The following is a 16,365-nucleotide window of genomic DNA, read 5'->3' on the forward strand; positions in this document are numbered from 1 at the left end:
AAGACGACTAAGGAGACCAGCACTGTTCAAAGCTTTATTGAAAACCTGGAACGATGGCGTCTGTAAAAACTACTGATGCTCAACATTTATCAGCTCCAACGCACATTAAATGTACTTTATCTGCTCCGTTACATACAGGAAGTAAACAAAAGGAAACTCGGCACTGAACTACGGTGCTGCAGAAAAACAACTTACACTGCCACCTAGTGGTGGGTGGTGTCATTACACATCTACGTAAACAATTATGCAGAAGTAGAAATGCCAGGACGTTGTAGGCAGCGTATAAACCAGGTTTTATACTCTGCCTCTGCTCCAGGCCTTTTAGCTGATGTGGATTTACCAATTCCCAACATGTAATACGGTTGCAATCCAGTTTGTTCCTTTTTAGTTCAAAATTCATAAAAACCAAACCAGCCAAGCAAATGTACCAACCGATCCTGAGCACACGAGGCAACTGTGGAAAAGAAGAACTCGTTGATTCCCTGATCCTTTTAGCCCGTGGGGTTCAGGACTGGCTCCAGAGGTTCAGTATAACCTCCTAAAACCTCAGTTTTGAGGTTGATCCGGTTCCGCCAGTAAAGAACAAATGTCTGTGGCTCATTTCACTATTCCTGACCTTTTTAGAAATGGGAATTTTCAGTCACAAGTTGAGTTATGTTCAGATGTTATTAAAGTGTGTTATTAAAGTGCAGATGAAATTAAACTGGAATGTTTTGTTGTTTGTTGTTTGTGTTTGTCTTACATTACACAACTTATACATCAGTGTTCCACAATATATTTATGTGTTCAGTTAGTCATAAGGACATTTAAGAGTTTGTAGTCTTCACGTCTTTTAAGATTTGACTTTAAGGTGGCACTTCCACATTCATGGGAACCAAACCAAAGGGAACAAAAGATAGCAATAATTTGCCCATTGTGAGGCATCAAAGAGTAAAGATGCACACCAAGGAACTAACCCTGACCTATGACAGACGAGGTGATCTACTGTACTCTGCTCGTGATCAGAACAACATTTCATTGTTTCAGTACAGCAGTTCACTGAGGTGTTTTTTTTTGTATTTTCTTTTCTAGTAGATTCTGAATAATAGTTCAGATGTATACTTAACTGGAGTAGGATTTAAGTAAATACTTTAGTAAAGCTGTAATAAAGCACCTCTACAGTCAGGTGGAGGAACATAGCCCTTTCTTTTTGTGCATATGAACAAGTAGTTGTTTAAAGCAGTAATAACACCAATGCTCTAAGATACTACAACTGATCTATTCTTATTTTATTACTTATCTAATTTACCCAGTAATATTGGTGGGCCTCACAAGTAAGTGTTATAAGACTATTCAATAAATGCTCATTGCAAACTGTAACAGAGAACAGGATGTAAACATATCTGAACCAATAAATAAAAACTAAAGTGGTCGTGGAGCAACGTTCCTGAAAAACACAACATGACCTCAGACAAACTTGCTGGGAAGTATACACGTTGTGACAACGCGGATATCGGGGGGGGGGCCCCGGGGACCCGGGCCTGCCACTGCAGGCCACCCGAGAGAGGCAGGGGTCCAAGTTCTCCCGGGCTAGGACCAGGACGGGGAGCGGTCACAGCTCGCTGTGCACGTCCCTCTGCTGCAGCACCGGCTGACAGGCCACAGGAGTCTGCAAGTCCATGATGTACTGGCATTTGCTCGGTTCCTTCACTGATCGCAAGGCTGTCTCCGTTCCGCATGTCAGTGTGACCTAGAAAAAGCACAAAGAAGAAAAAGTTAAGGTTGTGTGAGGAGAAGAGGCATTGTTAACCCGAGACAGGAGCCCTGCCAGTGTTATCTAACAAAGAGACATGACTGAAGATGGGATTTTCTTCATTAAACAAAAAAAAAAAAAAAGCCAACCTTTTTTCAAATGCTGCTAAAAAGTGGCATCATATCAATAATTGATACTTTGCAGCCCGAATACATATGGGTAATTACTTGCACGTTTCATGTCAGCGGAGTGCACACTTATGGGACATTGTGAGATAATGGGACTTCACTGCTGTCATCCCACATGTGAGCAGGACAAGGGAGGATGTGATTACCGCTGTCATGACTTTAATAGGTGACACCGGCGCCTGCTAAAAGAGAGCGGAAGGAAAAAACAACTTATTCTGCTTCGAGGTGGTTTCCATAGCAACCGCTCACATCACACTGCGCCCTGAACAGGCAATCCCTTTGGTGAACAAAAGCACCTGAAGAGGTACAGATACTAACTTGACAGGGATAATTGTGCTGAAGTTTCGAGCAGATTTGGTTTTGTCCCGTGTTTAGAATTAAAAATAGGCTCTTTTGTTCTGTTAGCTAGATGTTTTCTTTCATTCTTGCAACAAACACATTAAGAAGCTTTTTGCTGCTTGGTGGTATGTTCTTGCATGACTGTTGTGAGTTTTAGCTTTAAGATGGAAAAGCCACATTTCTGGTTTTGTTTTTAATCAAATAAAATAAAAAGGATAAAAAGAATCATCATGTCCACCAGGGACGTAAACTAGGAATTGATATTAGTGGGATAAAGAAGTTTGTTGACTCTCCAGCCAGGATCTGCAATGACAAGGGCTCGGGTCGTTTTTAACATAACTTAAAGGTAGGGTAAGCAATTTCTGAAATACATCACGTCTGGTGATATTTGAACAAATGTTTTAAATTAAATTTGAAGGAACATTTATTTATCTTTAGGAAATGTTGTCAAACTACCTGCCGGGTTTTTTGCCCTTTCACAATCAAGATAAGGGCATTGCTTTGTTCCCATTAAATCTTTCAGTTTGCAACATTTTCAATGGACGCTGGCATCAGTTTTGAGGTAAATATTGAAAAATATAATATGCTGTCTAAGTTGCTGTTAAGTAGCCAAGTAAATTAAAAAATTAAAAAAAAAAACCTCTGGATCTACACAATTCATGAAAGTGATATATTTTGATTCAAAATGTCAAATTTAGCAGAAAAGCGACTGGTTTGCAGGTATAATCATGGTAAAGCAAAAACAGAGTGACCCCCCGAGAGACGCAACAAGAGAAAGTCTGGGACAATGTTGTAGAAGAAATGTTACGTCCATGTCTGTAGGTGGACACATACGTGTCCTGAGTAACGGACAATCCCAGTTTAAACTACAGATATTTAATAATAATTATACTAAATCATAATCCACAGAAGTTTAGCTAGTATGTTAATGGGCCAGTAGAGAATATTCATTCATAAATCTTCTACTCCACTACTACCTACTACTACTACTACAATTACCACCAGGTCACTATAACAGTATTGGGGAATAAAATATTAAGATTTAGTGATTTTCTTTTGTGAAATAAAGTTTTGTTTTGTGTGTTTTTGCACCACATGAACAACAGAATTATCGGGGCACCGTTCTTCACTAAGCACACCACAGAAACTGGCTACATTAAGGATACTGAAAGGATTTATCATGTTCTTCCACTGAATATGGTTTGTTTGGAAGGGGTTGCCAGGAGAAACACAGCTCTGTGATGTTGCATCTGAATAAACCATCCCACATCTGGAACAATGTCCTCTGAATAGACAGGAGCAACAAGAAGATGTCTGCCAATCATGCTCATCTATGAATCTGGTGAACACCAAAGAGTATAAACATGTAATATCCACTGTTAAAGGAGCATGAGGCAGGATTTATGAAAAAAAATGCGTATACGTTTTAAGTTTTCTAGTAATAATGTCATATGAAGCGTTCCAAACCAAAAAGAATGAGCCCTCTAGTGTATCTCTCCGTTGCCTTGAACAGGCTTCGTGCTGCAAAATGTGCTGCAGTGCTGGGGCCGAATTTCCCGCGCTGTCCTGCAGATGTGACTTCACATGACGCTGCATGCACGTTCTCGACGGCGCTCGGCTTGGATACAGGAAGAAGACGAGCGCGGTGGATACAAACTTCTGTTTGGGTAGACATGGATTCTTCCACAGCCGGCAAACGACCCAGCACCACTCAAAGCCCACTAAAAAGTGCTACCAAGAAGAAAACGAAGCCTTTATCAGAGACAAGTCGCGAGTCGAAAAGAAATTACGAGCAAAAACGGGCAGGCACACGAGTAAACATTGGATACGCGTTTGAGTCATGGAGGCAGCTTCAACTTGAATTGGGACTGAAAACAGATGCTGACATGGCTCATTTCCTACTGACCAGGTAAGATAACATTGTAAGTCTGATTTAGAGCTTGATTTGAAAATCACATGAGATTACCAAGGAGTCGGAGTGGCCTAACGTGCTAAGTAGCGTTAGCCGCAAAGAAGTAAGGAGCCCGTGCGCGCTCCCGTGCCGGCTTCGCTGTTGGCTGCAGGAACCCCGACGGTCGTCGTGGCGCTAATGAGTCTCATTTCTTATTCTTGCCTCATGCTCCTTTAAGCACGGTGGCGGAGCGATGATGGTTGGAGTTTCCTGGCTTTCCTATCCTGGGTCATTGAGTCGACCATGAACTCCTTTGATTCAAAGTTTTCTGGAGTCAGATTTGGGATTTTCTGTTCAAGAGTTAAAACTTGGGACTTTACGAGTGTTTTGCGTGAACAAATGTTTGCCAAAATAAATACATTTCATCCAAAATTGATGACTCTTGTTCGTACTTTATATTGGTATCCTGTATTTCTATGGTGCCCTGGCCTTCCAAATAAAATGTTCATGGATTAAAACCTAAAAATTAAGATTCAGGGATTGGTCTGTTTTAATTAAAACGCTTTATTTTAGCATAATGTTCAATCAAGAACTGTTTAATCACCTGCCACATCCATGTAGAGTAAACCTCACTAGATTAATTTGCCAAACTAGAGCAGCTCATCCGCTGGTTGGGATTCTGCTGTTACACTTGTGGTAAATGTAGTCACTGCTCACGTACAAAAGCCACAGTATTTAATTAATAAATGAAACAGTTGACTTCACCTCTTCCCCGCAGACTTATAAGATTAACTTCATACTGCCTGAATTTGGATTACCAAGAGTCAAACAATACATCACTGGTCCCTACTCGAGTATGAAGAGAGCAGAGTATTTCACCACCGTGAGAGAGAGCACTACCCGGAGCTGAGTTTCAGCATTTTAAATATAATGAGCATCGACTTCTGACGAGACTTCATTTATGCTGTCTGCACACGGTGCTGGGGTCGTATCAAAGGAATTCAATTTAGTCTCCTCAAAGGGGGCCCCAGCATGGCATGAGTACATACATTTACAAACGACATTTATTGGACTCTGATTTGAAGAGGAGGCGAGGCAAAGAAAACTAGATGATTAAATGTGCTACATTTTTAATTGAGCAAAATCTCTCACAAAATATAAATGCTTCTCGTAAAAGTGACCGAAAGAGGAAGGGCTGGTGATAGTCGAAGGCAGAGAAAAAGCAGCACGAGAGTGAAAACAGAGCAGCGTAACCCGTAAAAACCGATGTGGACTGACAAAGAGAGGGGGAGCAAGTCGGTTTAAATTACTTGGCTTTAGACAAAACATCTTTTGGCCAGGCTGCTGATGGGCCATGAGAGCTGAATGTTTTAACTGATTGACCAAGGGGCTCATTGTTGAAATGCTGATGTGCGGGATGAAGCGTGCAGGGAGCAGAGAGGGCTCCGAATGGTCTCTGATTAATGCAGAGAGAGAAGCTTCGTTTGGCTGTCTTTTCCAGTTTTCCCTCAGTCCACTTGCCGCTCGTACGGCCAACGCCACCGCAGGAACTTTCACACTGGATTTGCTACATTGCTAAAATTGTTAGAACTTTGTCATTCTTTCTTTTGTTCTTTTCACATCAGTGTCAGAACCAGGCCTTCCGAAAAAGAAAAGCCTTTATTTTCAATTTCTTCATCCATCTATTTTCTATGCCCAATTCACACGGTTCAGTTAGTGTGGTGTAGAAGGACAGTCCGTCACTGCACCACACGCAGACAAACAACTGTTCCTGCTCACGGACCGTGAGGCCGTAGGAGGGAGTATGAGCAGGAGTGGATGTTTGTAGGAGTCCTATTCAGATTTAGCAAACAAAGAGCCTAACATTGCTGTTATAGTACTGTAAAAAGGAGAAAAAGCACATGGTACAGAGAGAACAAAGAAATGCAACACAAAAAAAGAACCAAACCGGGATTCAGACCAGGGCCTGAAAGTTTTCTTTGGCTTTTTTCTTCCCTTACTTATCTACATTGCTAGGTGATATAATTGCACAACTCTTCCTATCGACTACTGTGGCAAATGCCAAACAGAGAACAAGCAGCTGCCGATTAGCTGATCAATTGGACCACAGGAAAAAAGGATGGAGGCAGTTTACATCAGGTACTGCAGCAAATGTCAAGAAGATAATGTGGTTCTAAACACTTGTACACTGTTGACTGATCAGTTAGCTGTGGAGGAGGCCGGAGATCGAATAACAGCCCTTCTGATTGATGCTTGTGATTGATGCTTGTGATTGATGGCTGACGGCAGTACCACAACCCCAGCCACCAACTCCTCCTTTCACTGTGACCGCAGGGGGACTTTCATTAGAGGGTCCACAGTAGGTTTACAGGACACCAACCACTGCTGCTTATCTCCATCATCAGAAGCCGTCCCATAACGGGAATTTTCAGGGACTTCTTAGGGACTTCTTAGGGACCAAAATCGGGGGGTGGTATTCATTTGGTTCTGCTTGGTTCTGCTTAAGGCAGGAAATGGCATTCTGGTTGGGTTTTTTCATTCATTGCTCCCATTGCACTGTAGGGTGTTAGAGTCGCTCCTGTAGTTTCTTGTGCTGGCCCCCCCTTCTCTTCTCTTTTTTCTCTTTTGTCCATGTTGCAGCATCATCTGCCGGTGGCGAAGAGCATCTCTGAATGCAAAACACCGGATCCTGCAGTGTGGGAGTGAGGGGGGCAGGATAACGGCCCCTTTCAGGCGGGGGAGAAGGTTCATCCCTCAAGACTCCTCTCCCTGGCCCTGCCCCTTTTCAACCTTTCCCCGACCCTGCACCCCAACCTGGGACTTGCTGATTGGACCGGAGCTTCGGGAGCTGCGTGCTGGCCTGCGGTCCCCACCCCTGGTCATCCTGCTGCTGCTTCCACCTGCCTGCTGTGCTGTTGCCGTCCCTGACCCCCAGTCTGGCCTTCGGCAGGAGGGTCCCCCCTTATGATCCAGGTCCTGCTCAAGGTTTCTTCCCTCCTAAAGGGGAGTTTTTCTTGCCACTGTTTGGCTTAAGGTTTTCCTCCCACTAGGGGAGTTTTTACCTGCCATTGTTTATGTAATAACTGCTCGGGGATCATGTTCTGGGTATGGCTCTCTGGAAAGCGTCTGGAGACAACTTTTGTTGTATTAGATGCTATATAAATAACATTGAATTGAATTGAATTGCAGTGTATGCACACGTATCATCTACGTGTGCTGGTGAGAGCAGCCAACCAGGTGAGGAAGCTACGGAGCTAGACTGCTCACAATTCACAAGGCCGACATGCATGTATCACGGGTAAGAAAATCTCTAGTGGGCCCCAACTTTATACTTTAACCTTATGCAAACCCATGGAGGCTGTGGGTTAACAATTTAAAGGGTCCCAGAAGAGATTTCAACTATGCATGAGGAGAGGTTAGAAGTCAAAAAGCACGTTAAGACACCATTCCTTTGTCATATAAGGTGGTGCTGAGAGTGGAGCCGCTACAAAGGCCAGACCCTTGGGTAGGAGCCATCGCTGCACCTCTAATGTTGATTGTCATTCCAGTTCCTCCTTCTTTGTTCTTCTTCTTTGATTTTTGGGTGATTAGAAGAACACCGGGTGTTATGGTGTGGTCGTTACTAAATCAGTGGATCCTACTGGGGTCGACATTGTAGAGGAAACAATGGCTGAAAGGACCACGGGGGAGGTCAGCTTTGTTACAGTTACAAAGAGACCCCCTCCCTCTTCCTCTGATCATTTCAACCAAATGATAAGGTGTAGTGGTTGAAAACTACACCAATGAAACAGGACGTCCCTTGAGGGGTGGTATACATCATCAATAGCCCCGATGGCCTGTTAGAGAACAATGCTGTGTTTGGCAGGCGTATTATCAATCATCTGGACCCCCCTGGCCTATATTTGTACTTGTTTAGATACCAATTGATGTCAATATGCCCATATGTTTATTAGAAGCCTGATAACAGCTAATAAATCAGTATATAACAAGTGTGTTGTTTTGTTTAACTCCATGAAGAGGACCAAAATTAAATTAAATGACACCAAAGTTGACAATTTACTGGTTGTGATGTATTTCAAACTTTTTGTTCATGGTTTAAACACATTTTACCCCCTTCATATACTTTTGCAGCGATCTTGCTGGGGGTTTGTGAAGTATTCTGGGACTGTACTTACTGTAGTGCTGCGTGGACCTCCTTGCCAGCACAGCTCTCCGTTCTCATACACCATCTGATTGTACTGGTTCCTCGATGGTTGTGCCCACATCCCCCACTTTCTGAAGCAAAAATAGAAGGAAAAAAAAAACTTAGATGAAGCGCCTGCGGAAACAAAGTTCCTATGTGGTGGTCAAAGTCGCCTTTTAAGAACATTTGTGTCGAACTTAACACAAAAACATTCTTTTAACCCACTCTCCTGGCATACTGAAAAACACTTTTCTCCCAGCAAAAATTAAAAACCTGGCAAGATGGTAGTCTGGCAGTGGCCTTGTTTGGCACCAGCATTCTCACGTCCTCTCTTCTGCCCAACAATGGAGGGGAAATATTAATTACCATTTTGTCAGAGTTAATAGTCTGTGCAACAACACACAGGGGAAGGAGTGGAGAAAAAAACAGCACTGCCAGTCTCAGATGAGTGTGCTTGTGCCTGCCCAGTGCTAGCTAATTACATTCTCGCCAAACATTTCAAGGGGAGTTTAAAAAACAAAACAAAAACTAAACCAAACCAGGGTGCCGGTGGATGCCGTCCAACCCAGCATCGACAGATGCCATTTCATTATGCTTTCTAACTTCCTCTGATCTTTTGCTGAGCTTGAGCAGCTTCTTTTAGGTGCTGTTGACTGCAGTCATGCTGCCGCTCAGTATTGATTTTTGTAAAACATTGTAATCCTATTTGGATGGGGTCTTTTCTACATTTGTTGCATGGCTGAGCGAAGATTTTACGGAAATGTGCTTGGCTTTGATTTCTTGCCCGACATCAGCTAGTCGTAGTTTTGTATTTGCAATACTGGAGCCTGAGAATGAATAATGAGATCAATCTTGGTCTCAGGTTCTGCAGAGAACCTTTTTGTCCACGATTTTCCAGCCTCTTAATCATCCTGGATAAACGGTAGCGGAAAAAAGCTATAAATTCCTAGTATTGTTCTGTTAATTTAGTTAAGTGGCTTCACACCAGTCCTGTCACATGTACACGACACTTGATCAATGAGCCCACACCGACCTTTCGACAGGGGGTCAAGACTGCAAAATCAGTTCTGTTCTTTGAGTGTTTTCAGCATTGGGGAAGCTAATCTGCTTTATTTCATGGTCTATTATGTTTCTTTTTTATTTCTTAATTTAAATTCTCTTCGTTAAACTAAATAGGATATTGATATAGTTTACTGAAGGCCTGATACTGAGTCAGATTTAATTTAGATTTGCATAATTACTCCAGGTACTCACCTTGTATTAATGCACAATCACTGATCAGTCTTGAAGAACAGTTTAGAGATAAAAAACTAGACATTGTAGAGAATGTAAACTTTTATATCATTTGCCTTTAGGGATGGACACAGTGTTTTTTGTAGGGACAGGTTTGCTACCGACAAACTGACAAACTTTCATGTACAAAAAGTATATAAAAATACTGTTTTTACAGGTATTTCTGTCCTCTTGCACACTATCCACACAATCACTTAAAGCAGCACAATGTAACTTTCAGCTTTTGTTGAGTTTGGCGGCTCATTTGGACAAAAGCGGTAGTGCTTTACCAGAAAGAACACTACATTTCCCATGAGCACCAGTGAGTACTGCCGGAAAACTCCTGTCCCCGTCGCTGCATTTGTTTTGATAGTGAATGAAATAAGACGGGACGGACTTTCAAAACTACTTTTCTGTTTCACCAAGTGAACAGACGGAACGCAAAAAAAAAGATGTTAAACTGATGGAAAGGAACTGGAATTTACCGGGATACCTTAAACAAGGATGCATTTAATCAGAAAAAAGAGAAGAGGGCACTTTTCTCTGCGCTCTCTCCCGGATCTCCTGCGCTGTGCGTCCCGTCACCGTCTCCATCACCAAGCGGTTTCCCAAATCCAACTCAGCCTGGATCATTTCTCGTGTCCTCTGCTTCTTCCCCACATCCAAGTAATGATCTGACATACTGACATGTTTGCAGCATTTAACACCACACGCTCCCTCACTCCACGCTGTTCCCTGTTTGATTGTGCCATCACACGCCGTTATTAATTGTTCGTTTTTTTCCCTACTTATTCCACCGAACACCAAAAGTGTTTTTTTGCAGTTTTCGGCCGAACAATTTCGGTTACCGAACATTCGGTGCATCACTAACGCTACGCTTTGTTGTGTGTAGTGAGTGTATACGTGTGTGTAGTTCAGCCTACAGGTGCTGCGCGCTCCATATAGTTAGAACGCGTCAATCAGTTTAAGTTTGCTTTTTCTGATTGTAAATAAAACTATCAGCCCTAATTCAAATTTCCCTCCACTGAAGGGAAACGACGTGAGTGAGGAGCGGAGAGACCGAGAGAGAGAGAGCCAAGCAGCTGATTTACGCACATTACATGTGCAGCCTACCTCCATGCATGTTCATGATAATAACTGTGAATAACTGCGAGAAAAGATTACATTGTACAGTATATGGGATGTGAATATTTTAACAGAAACGTAGAAACGTAGCCCATAGAAAAGGTATCCTGCTTTCTGTATATATATATAATAATATATAATGTGCAGTAATAGTCTATAAACAGTGAAACAGTCACTGGTGCAATTTCACAAATACTTTACGCTGCTGAGCCCTGCGCTCCACGCCCCGCCCATTTTCATCTCGACCGCGAATCGGGAAGGAGGGGGAAGTGACATATGCCGTAAAGCAGTCAAAGTCGTAAAAATGTGTAGTTTTTAATGATGTTGCCAATAACTGTACCTCCTCAAATCTTTAAACAGTATGATACAATAATTAAAGAATTCTTATGGGACAGGAAGAGGCCCAGAATTAAATTTAGTAAAATGTGCTCTCCTAGAGACAGAGGAGGGCTGGGATTGCCAGACCCGAGATTGTATTATGTCTCCTTTGAAATGGCCAAAATTGCCTATCACTGGAAAAAAGACAACCAGCTAGAGTGGGTTACTATTGAAAACAAGCTGTCATCCCCTTTCACTCCTATTGATAGGTTCTCACAGTCCTCACAGAATGTAGTGAACCCTATTATGTCTCACTCCAAAGAGATCTGGATCAAAATACATAAAATGCATAAATTATCACATTTTAAACAAATATATTCTTCTCTGTGGCATAATCCCATGATTAGCATAGGGAAGACGTCAGTTTATTGGAAGGAATGGCACCGTAATGGACTATGTCATGTTGCTGATTTATATGAGGAAGGGGTGTTTATGTCGTTTTCTGATATAAAAAGAAGGTACAATCTCCAAGGAAAAGGACATTTCTGGAAATATCTGCAGATCAGAGACTGTATCACATCCAGGATTCCGTACAAGGATGGAAATCACATCGTGGACTATTTCAAACTACCTGCTGAGTGTCACAGAGCCGGTATATTTTATAGAACAACCAACCAGTTGCTCAGTGATGACTGTTGGGGCCTGAAATTAGCATGGGAGAGAGACCTGGGATGTTTGATGGATAAGGAGGAATGGCTGAGAATTATATCTAAAAATGGGAAATACATTAGGGAAGCTAAAGGGAAGTTTACACAGTATAAAATAACACATAGGTATTACTGGACTCCACATAGACTTAACAGAGCAGGCATAACAAATGATAACTTGTGTTGGAAATGTCAGACACACATAGGTACTCTACTACACTGCATCTGGGATTGTCCTGTCATCCTGCCTTTCTGGAAAGCGGTGGTGAACAATCTGAGCAACTGGTTGGGAAGTGACCTACCGTTATCTCCCAGAATATGCCTATTAGGGGACAGAAGCCAAATACGCAATATAACAGGCGGACAATTCTCTGTAATCATGGCAGGGACTACAACGGCTGCCAGGACAATTCTGAAACTGTGGAAAACACCAAAAACCCCTGAACTGAAAGAGTGGATAAACATCATGATAAAGACGGCTTCGTATGAACTCATGCTCAATAGGTTGAACAATACAGACAAGACCAAGGCACCAGACTGGGACTCGTTCTGGGCTCACATCGCACTACCTGATGATTCTACAGTATGAATACCTCCCTCCGATTGTACCATATCCGGCACTATAGTCCAGTGTACTCTACAGCTATGGATCCATCAATATGCTCTCTTTACGAACAGTAATGCTCACGCTGCATCTTTAGTTTGCATCTTTAGTTTATTTTGGTTTTGCTCTGACACTGATATTACATGTAATGTGTATAATAAGAAATGTCTCATAATGTTAAGTTTTGTACTGTCTAACACCAAAGAATAAGAAATAAAAACTTGAATTACAAAAAAAAAAAAAAAAAATGTGTAGTTTTTTAGTGTGGCAGGGTTCCTACCATGCTCCTCAAAGTTACATAGTGCCAGTGAAGGCGATACAGACCCCTCAGACCATGACAGAGGTTCATTAAACCTGTTGGAAGTTGATGTACCATCACAATGACTCTGGAAATATTATATTAAGGTGGAAAAGTTACATAGTGCTGCTTTAAGTAGAATATTTCAAGTTCCATCAGAGACGTAAAATAGCAAATTTATTTTGATGTAGCGTCGTCTGTGTGGTGTTGAAAATGACTATATCTTGAAACTCGAGTATATCTTAATTCCTGTTATACAGCTATTTCTTTATTTTACTGATTTTGAAATTACAAGTGACATCTTACACAAAAGTGCATCATATATATATATATATATATATATATATATATATATATATATATATATATATATATATATATATATATATATATATATATATCAAATATCCTTGTGGCATTATGCACAACAGGTGCACTTTAATTTAGTGTTGTTTTGAAATATCATCTTAGTGACAACATGCACAAAAAGGCACTATTTGTTTTAAAATATTGTAGTGGCATTACGTACAAAAAGTGCACTTTAATTTTGTGTTTTGAAATGCCATTTGAGTTACATCATGCACAAAATAGCAGTAATTTCTTGTTTTTATTATGTTGTCTCTGACAATTTGGCACAAAACCTGCATTTTCTGTTTTGAAATGACAATTTTATGTTTGTTCCACTCACTGTTTAATAAATACTGTTTTAGTAACTGACTTACTTCTGAGTATCAAATTAGCATGAGCTAATTAGCATTAGTATTAATGCAGTATGAACAAGAATGTTTTAATGTAGAAATGTAGAATCATCATACTGGTGTGATTGTATGCACCAAAGTGTTAATTCAAGGCTAATGCAAAATATTGAGATATATATATTGTGTATCGTGAAATGGCCTAAAAATATGGTGGTATTTATAAAAGGCCATATCGCCCGGGGCTGTAGTCTCTATCCATACTCATGCAGCCCGAGTAGATATTATATATATCAGATATTCTGCTAGAAAATCATTCATATGAATGTCCTTTGGAAGTTTTGGTGGCATGAGAAACATCTTTGGCTAATGGTTCCTGGTCTAGCATTTATAAACCACCTTTTAAACCTTATCAAAAGGTCTAATTACCTTAACAATATGTTCCTCGTTTAAACCAGAGGTGTCAAAAGTATTCACATTCATTACTCAGGTAGAAGTATAGATACTAGAGTTTAAAAATACTCCTGAAGAAGTTGAAGTATCAACTCAAGTTTTTTACTCAAGTAAAAGTATAAAAGTACTGATTTCAAAACTGACGCAAAGCTGACGGGCCACACCTGTGTCCCGTCAGCCTGAGTGGCTGCAGCTCCTCCACCCTGCCACAAAAAACGACTTAAAGTATAAAAGTAAAAGTAATGTAAGGGGGAAAAAGCCATTAAGGACAAAAGCCATTGAAAATGAATGCATCTTAGTATAATGCAAATATATCAAAGAACCATATATGTGTACTATTGAGCATTAACATGTGTTTCAGAGAGCAGGAGATATGATGACTAGTTGCCTATAAGTATTGTAATGGTGCAAAAAGTCAAACTTCAGAGGCATGTTATCATTTATCCTAACCTTTATTGGAATGTACATCCAAGTTTAGTTGCAGGAATCTGAGGGAACGGATGTAAGAACAAAACTGGACAAGAACATCTGAAACAACCACAACCAAATTCACTCTATCCGGATGGAGCAATTTAACTGGATAGTTTTTATTTAAAGGCCGAAATGAAATAGAGTAACGAGGCTGTTTTTAAAATGTAAGGAGTAAAATGTACAGATAATTGCGTGAAAATGTAAGGAGTAAAAGTAAAAAGTTGTCTGAAAAATAATTACTCCAGTGAAGTATAGATAACCAAAATTTCTACTTAAGTAAGGTAACGAAGTATTTGTACTTTGTTACCTTGACACCTCTGGTTTAAACAAACACACTATCAGCACAACGCTCCAGCTATACATTTACTCTACATACATACAGCTTTAATTGTGACACTTTAGGTATATTTTCAAACAAGAAACACATTGTTTTTCTCTTTTTGCTGTTGTTTCAATTGGTTACACTGTGTTGTGTGAAACAAGCCTAAAATGTATTTCCTAAATTTCTTTCGATGGAGTTTTCCTCCCAGTTGACAGCAGTACATCCCAACATGGAGTCCTCTTTGATTCCAAAAAGCATTCCTCTGCTGTTGCGGACACATGGGTGTCTGCAGGTCCCCCAGAGTGACTGTTGTGCTATTCATGATGTGCACGGCTTACTTAAGATGCCTGAACGGGTCAGTCAGAGGTGAATTGCTCACGCAAGTGGAAGTCGGCTGGGCCCGGGCGTCTCGCCTTTTTCCTTTGAGTCTGTTTGATTGGGTTTTAGCACTCTGTTAGCGCCACGAGGCTCTCAAATGGATTGCTGTCAGGGCAGGCGGACGCGGCGAGCGGAGAAAGTGACAGCGCTCCGGCTCTTGCTGCTAGTTGACCAGGGATCCCTTGTGTATCACCTCCGTGTTTTCTCATCCATCGCAGCCCCCATCACCTAACACGAACATGCACACCATTCCCTCGCCTCACCTTCGCTCACTTCCTTCCTTAATCTCCATTCTCGCTCCGTCGGCCCCTCTCGTGCCCCGGGAGGCAGCACAGGCCCTGTCAATTAGGCTTGAGTTATTGCTGAGATGTGGCCAACATACTCCAGCCATTTGGACTCAAGAGTCACAAGATAGAATCTTATTGACAGATCATTCGCCGTAATAATGCCTGGTATTGGCAGGCTATTTTCTACAGTCATTGCACAGTCATCAGCCGGGGCACAACAAATTATTTACAACAGTGCAAAAAAAAACACGGGGCCTTGCTTCATTGCAACATGGTCCGTGAACATTACTAGACGTTAGCCTGACAATATAGCCCATCCCAACCCCACCGAATGGACTCTGACAACTTCATTTTCTCATCCAATTCGTCACGGTGTGGCTTTAAGCTAGTGCCATGACACGCATCGCACTCGCCTGCAGTCGCAGCAGCCGGATCAGTTCCTTAATTTATCTGTTTTACTATCTGTATCTCCATATAGGCACCTGCTTCTTCAGAAAACCTCATTTCTTCCTGTTCAACACCAAACATTGCTATTCAAATCACTGACAAGGACGCGTCTCTGTTCTCAGAGAAGCAGCATGAATGAACACGCTTTCAGGGGGTAAACAGATCAACGCCGCCAACAGAAAATGCATCTTAAGATTCGTAGAAAATCCATCTCAACCTCAAGGGGGGGGGGCTGATGCAGGCTTCCTTTTCATGATTAATGACAAAAAATATTGACGACATGCTTTTTTTCAGGCTTAAAACGTTGAGAATCTTATTTACAGACATCTGGATGAGGACTCATTCTGTTCTCTGGCCTTCTTTAATCCCATGAAATGCACCCTCCATCAAAGATAAACCTTTAATGGCAGAATATCTAGCCCGCTAAACCTATTATCCATACATTGTGGCTGAGATAGTGGGCCTCGCAGAACTCAGACATGCCTCTAACTGCACACATCAGGGAGCCAATCTCATTTAATTTTCCCTCTGAATTGCGAAGGTGTGATTTCTATTGACACAGAGGAGAGCAGATGGAGATGTGATTTAATTATGTCCAGTCTCCACAAAAACACCATTAAGATTGTGGTTTTAACTCAATATTTTAAGAAGGGAC

General features: G+C 41.4%; 1 protein-coding gene across 1 annotated transcript in view; it reads right to left on the reverse strand.

Moving 5' to 3' along the window:
• Positions 1-740: 740 nt before the first annotated feature.
• Positions 741-16,365, reverse strand: part of LOC133419948 (glucosidase 2 subunit beta-like) — a 247,937-nt gene continuing 232,312 nt past the window's right edge. Inside the window, exons 6-7 of the mRNA XM_061709453.1 lie at positions 8,326-8,425; positions 741-1,729 (exon numbers count right to left, since the gene is read on the reverse strand). Coding sequence (XP_061565437.1) covers positions 1,592-1,729; positions 8,326-8,425 — 238 coding nt within the window. The 3' untranslated portion in view covers positions 741-1,591. The remainder of the gene's footprint in view (positions 1,730-8,325; positions 8,426-16,365) is intronic.

Source organism: Cololabis saira, chromosome 20 (genome assembly GCF_033807715.1).
Source record: "Cololabis saira isolate AMF1-May2022 chromosome 20, fColSai1.1, whole genome shotgun sequence".
NCBI lineage: Eukaryota > Metazoa > Chordata > Actinopteri > Beloniformes > Belonidae > Cololabis > Cololabis saira.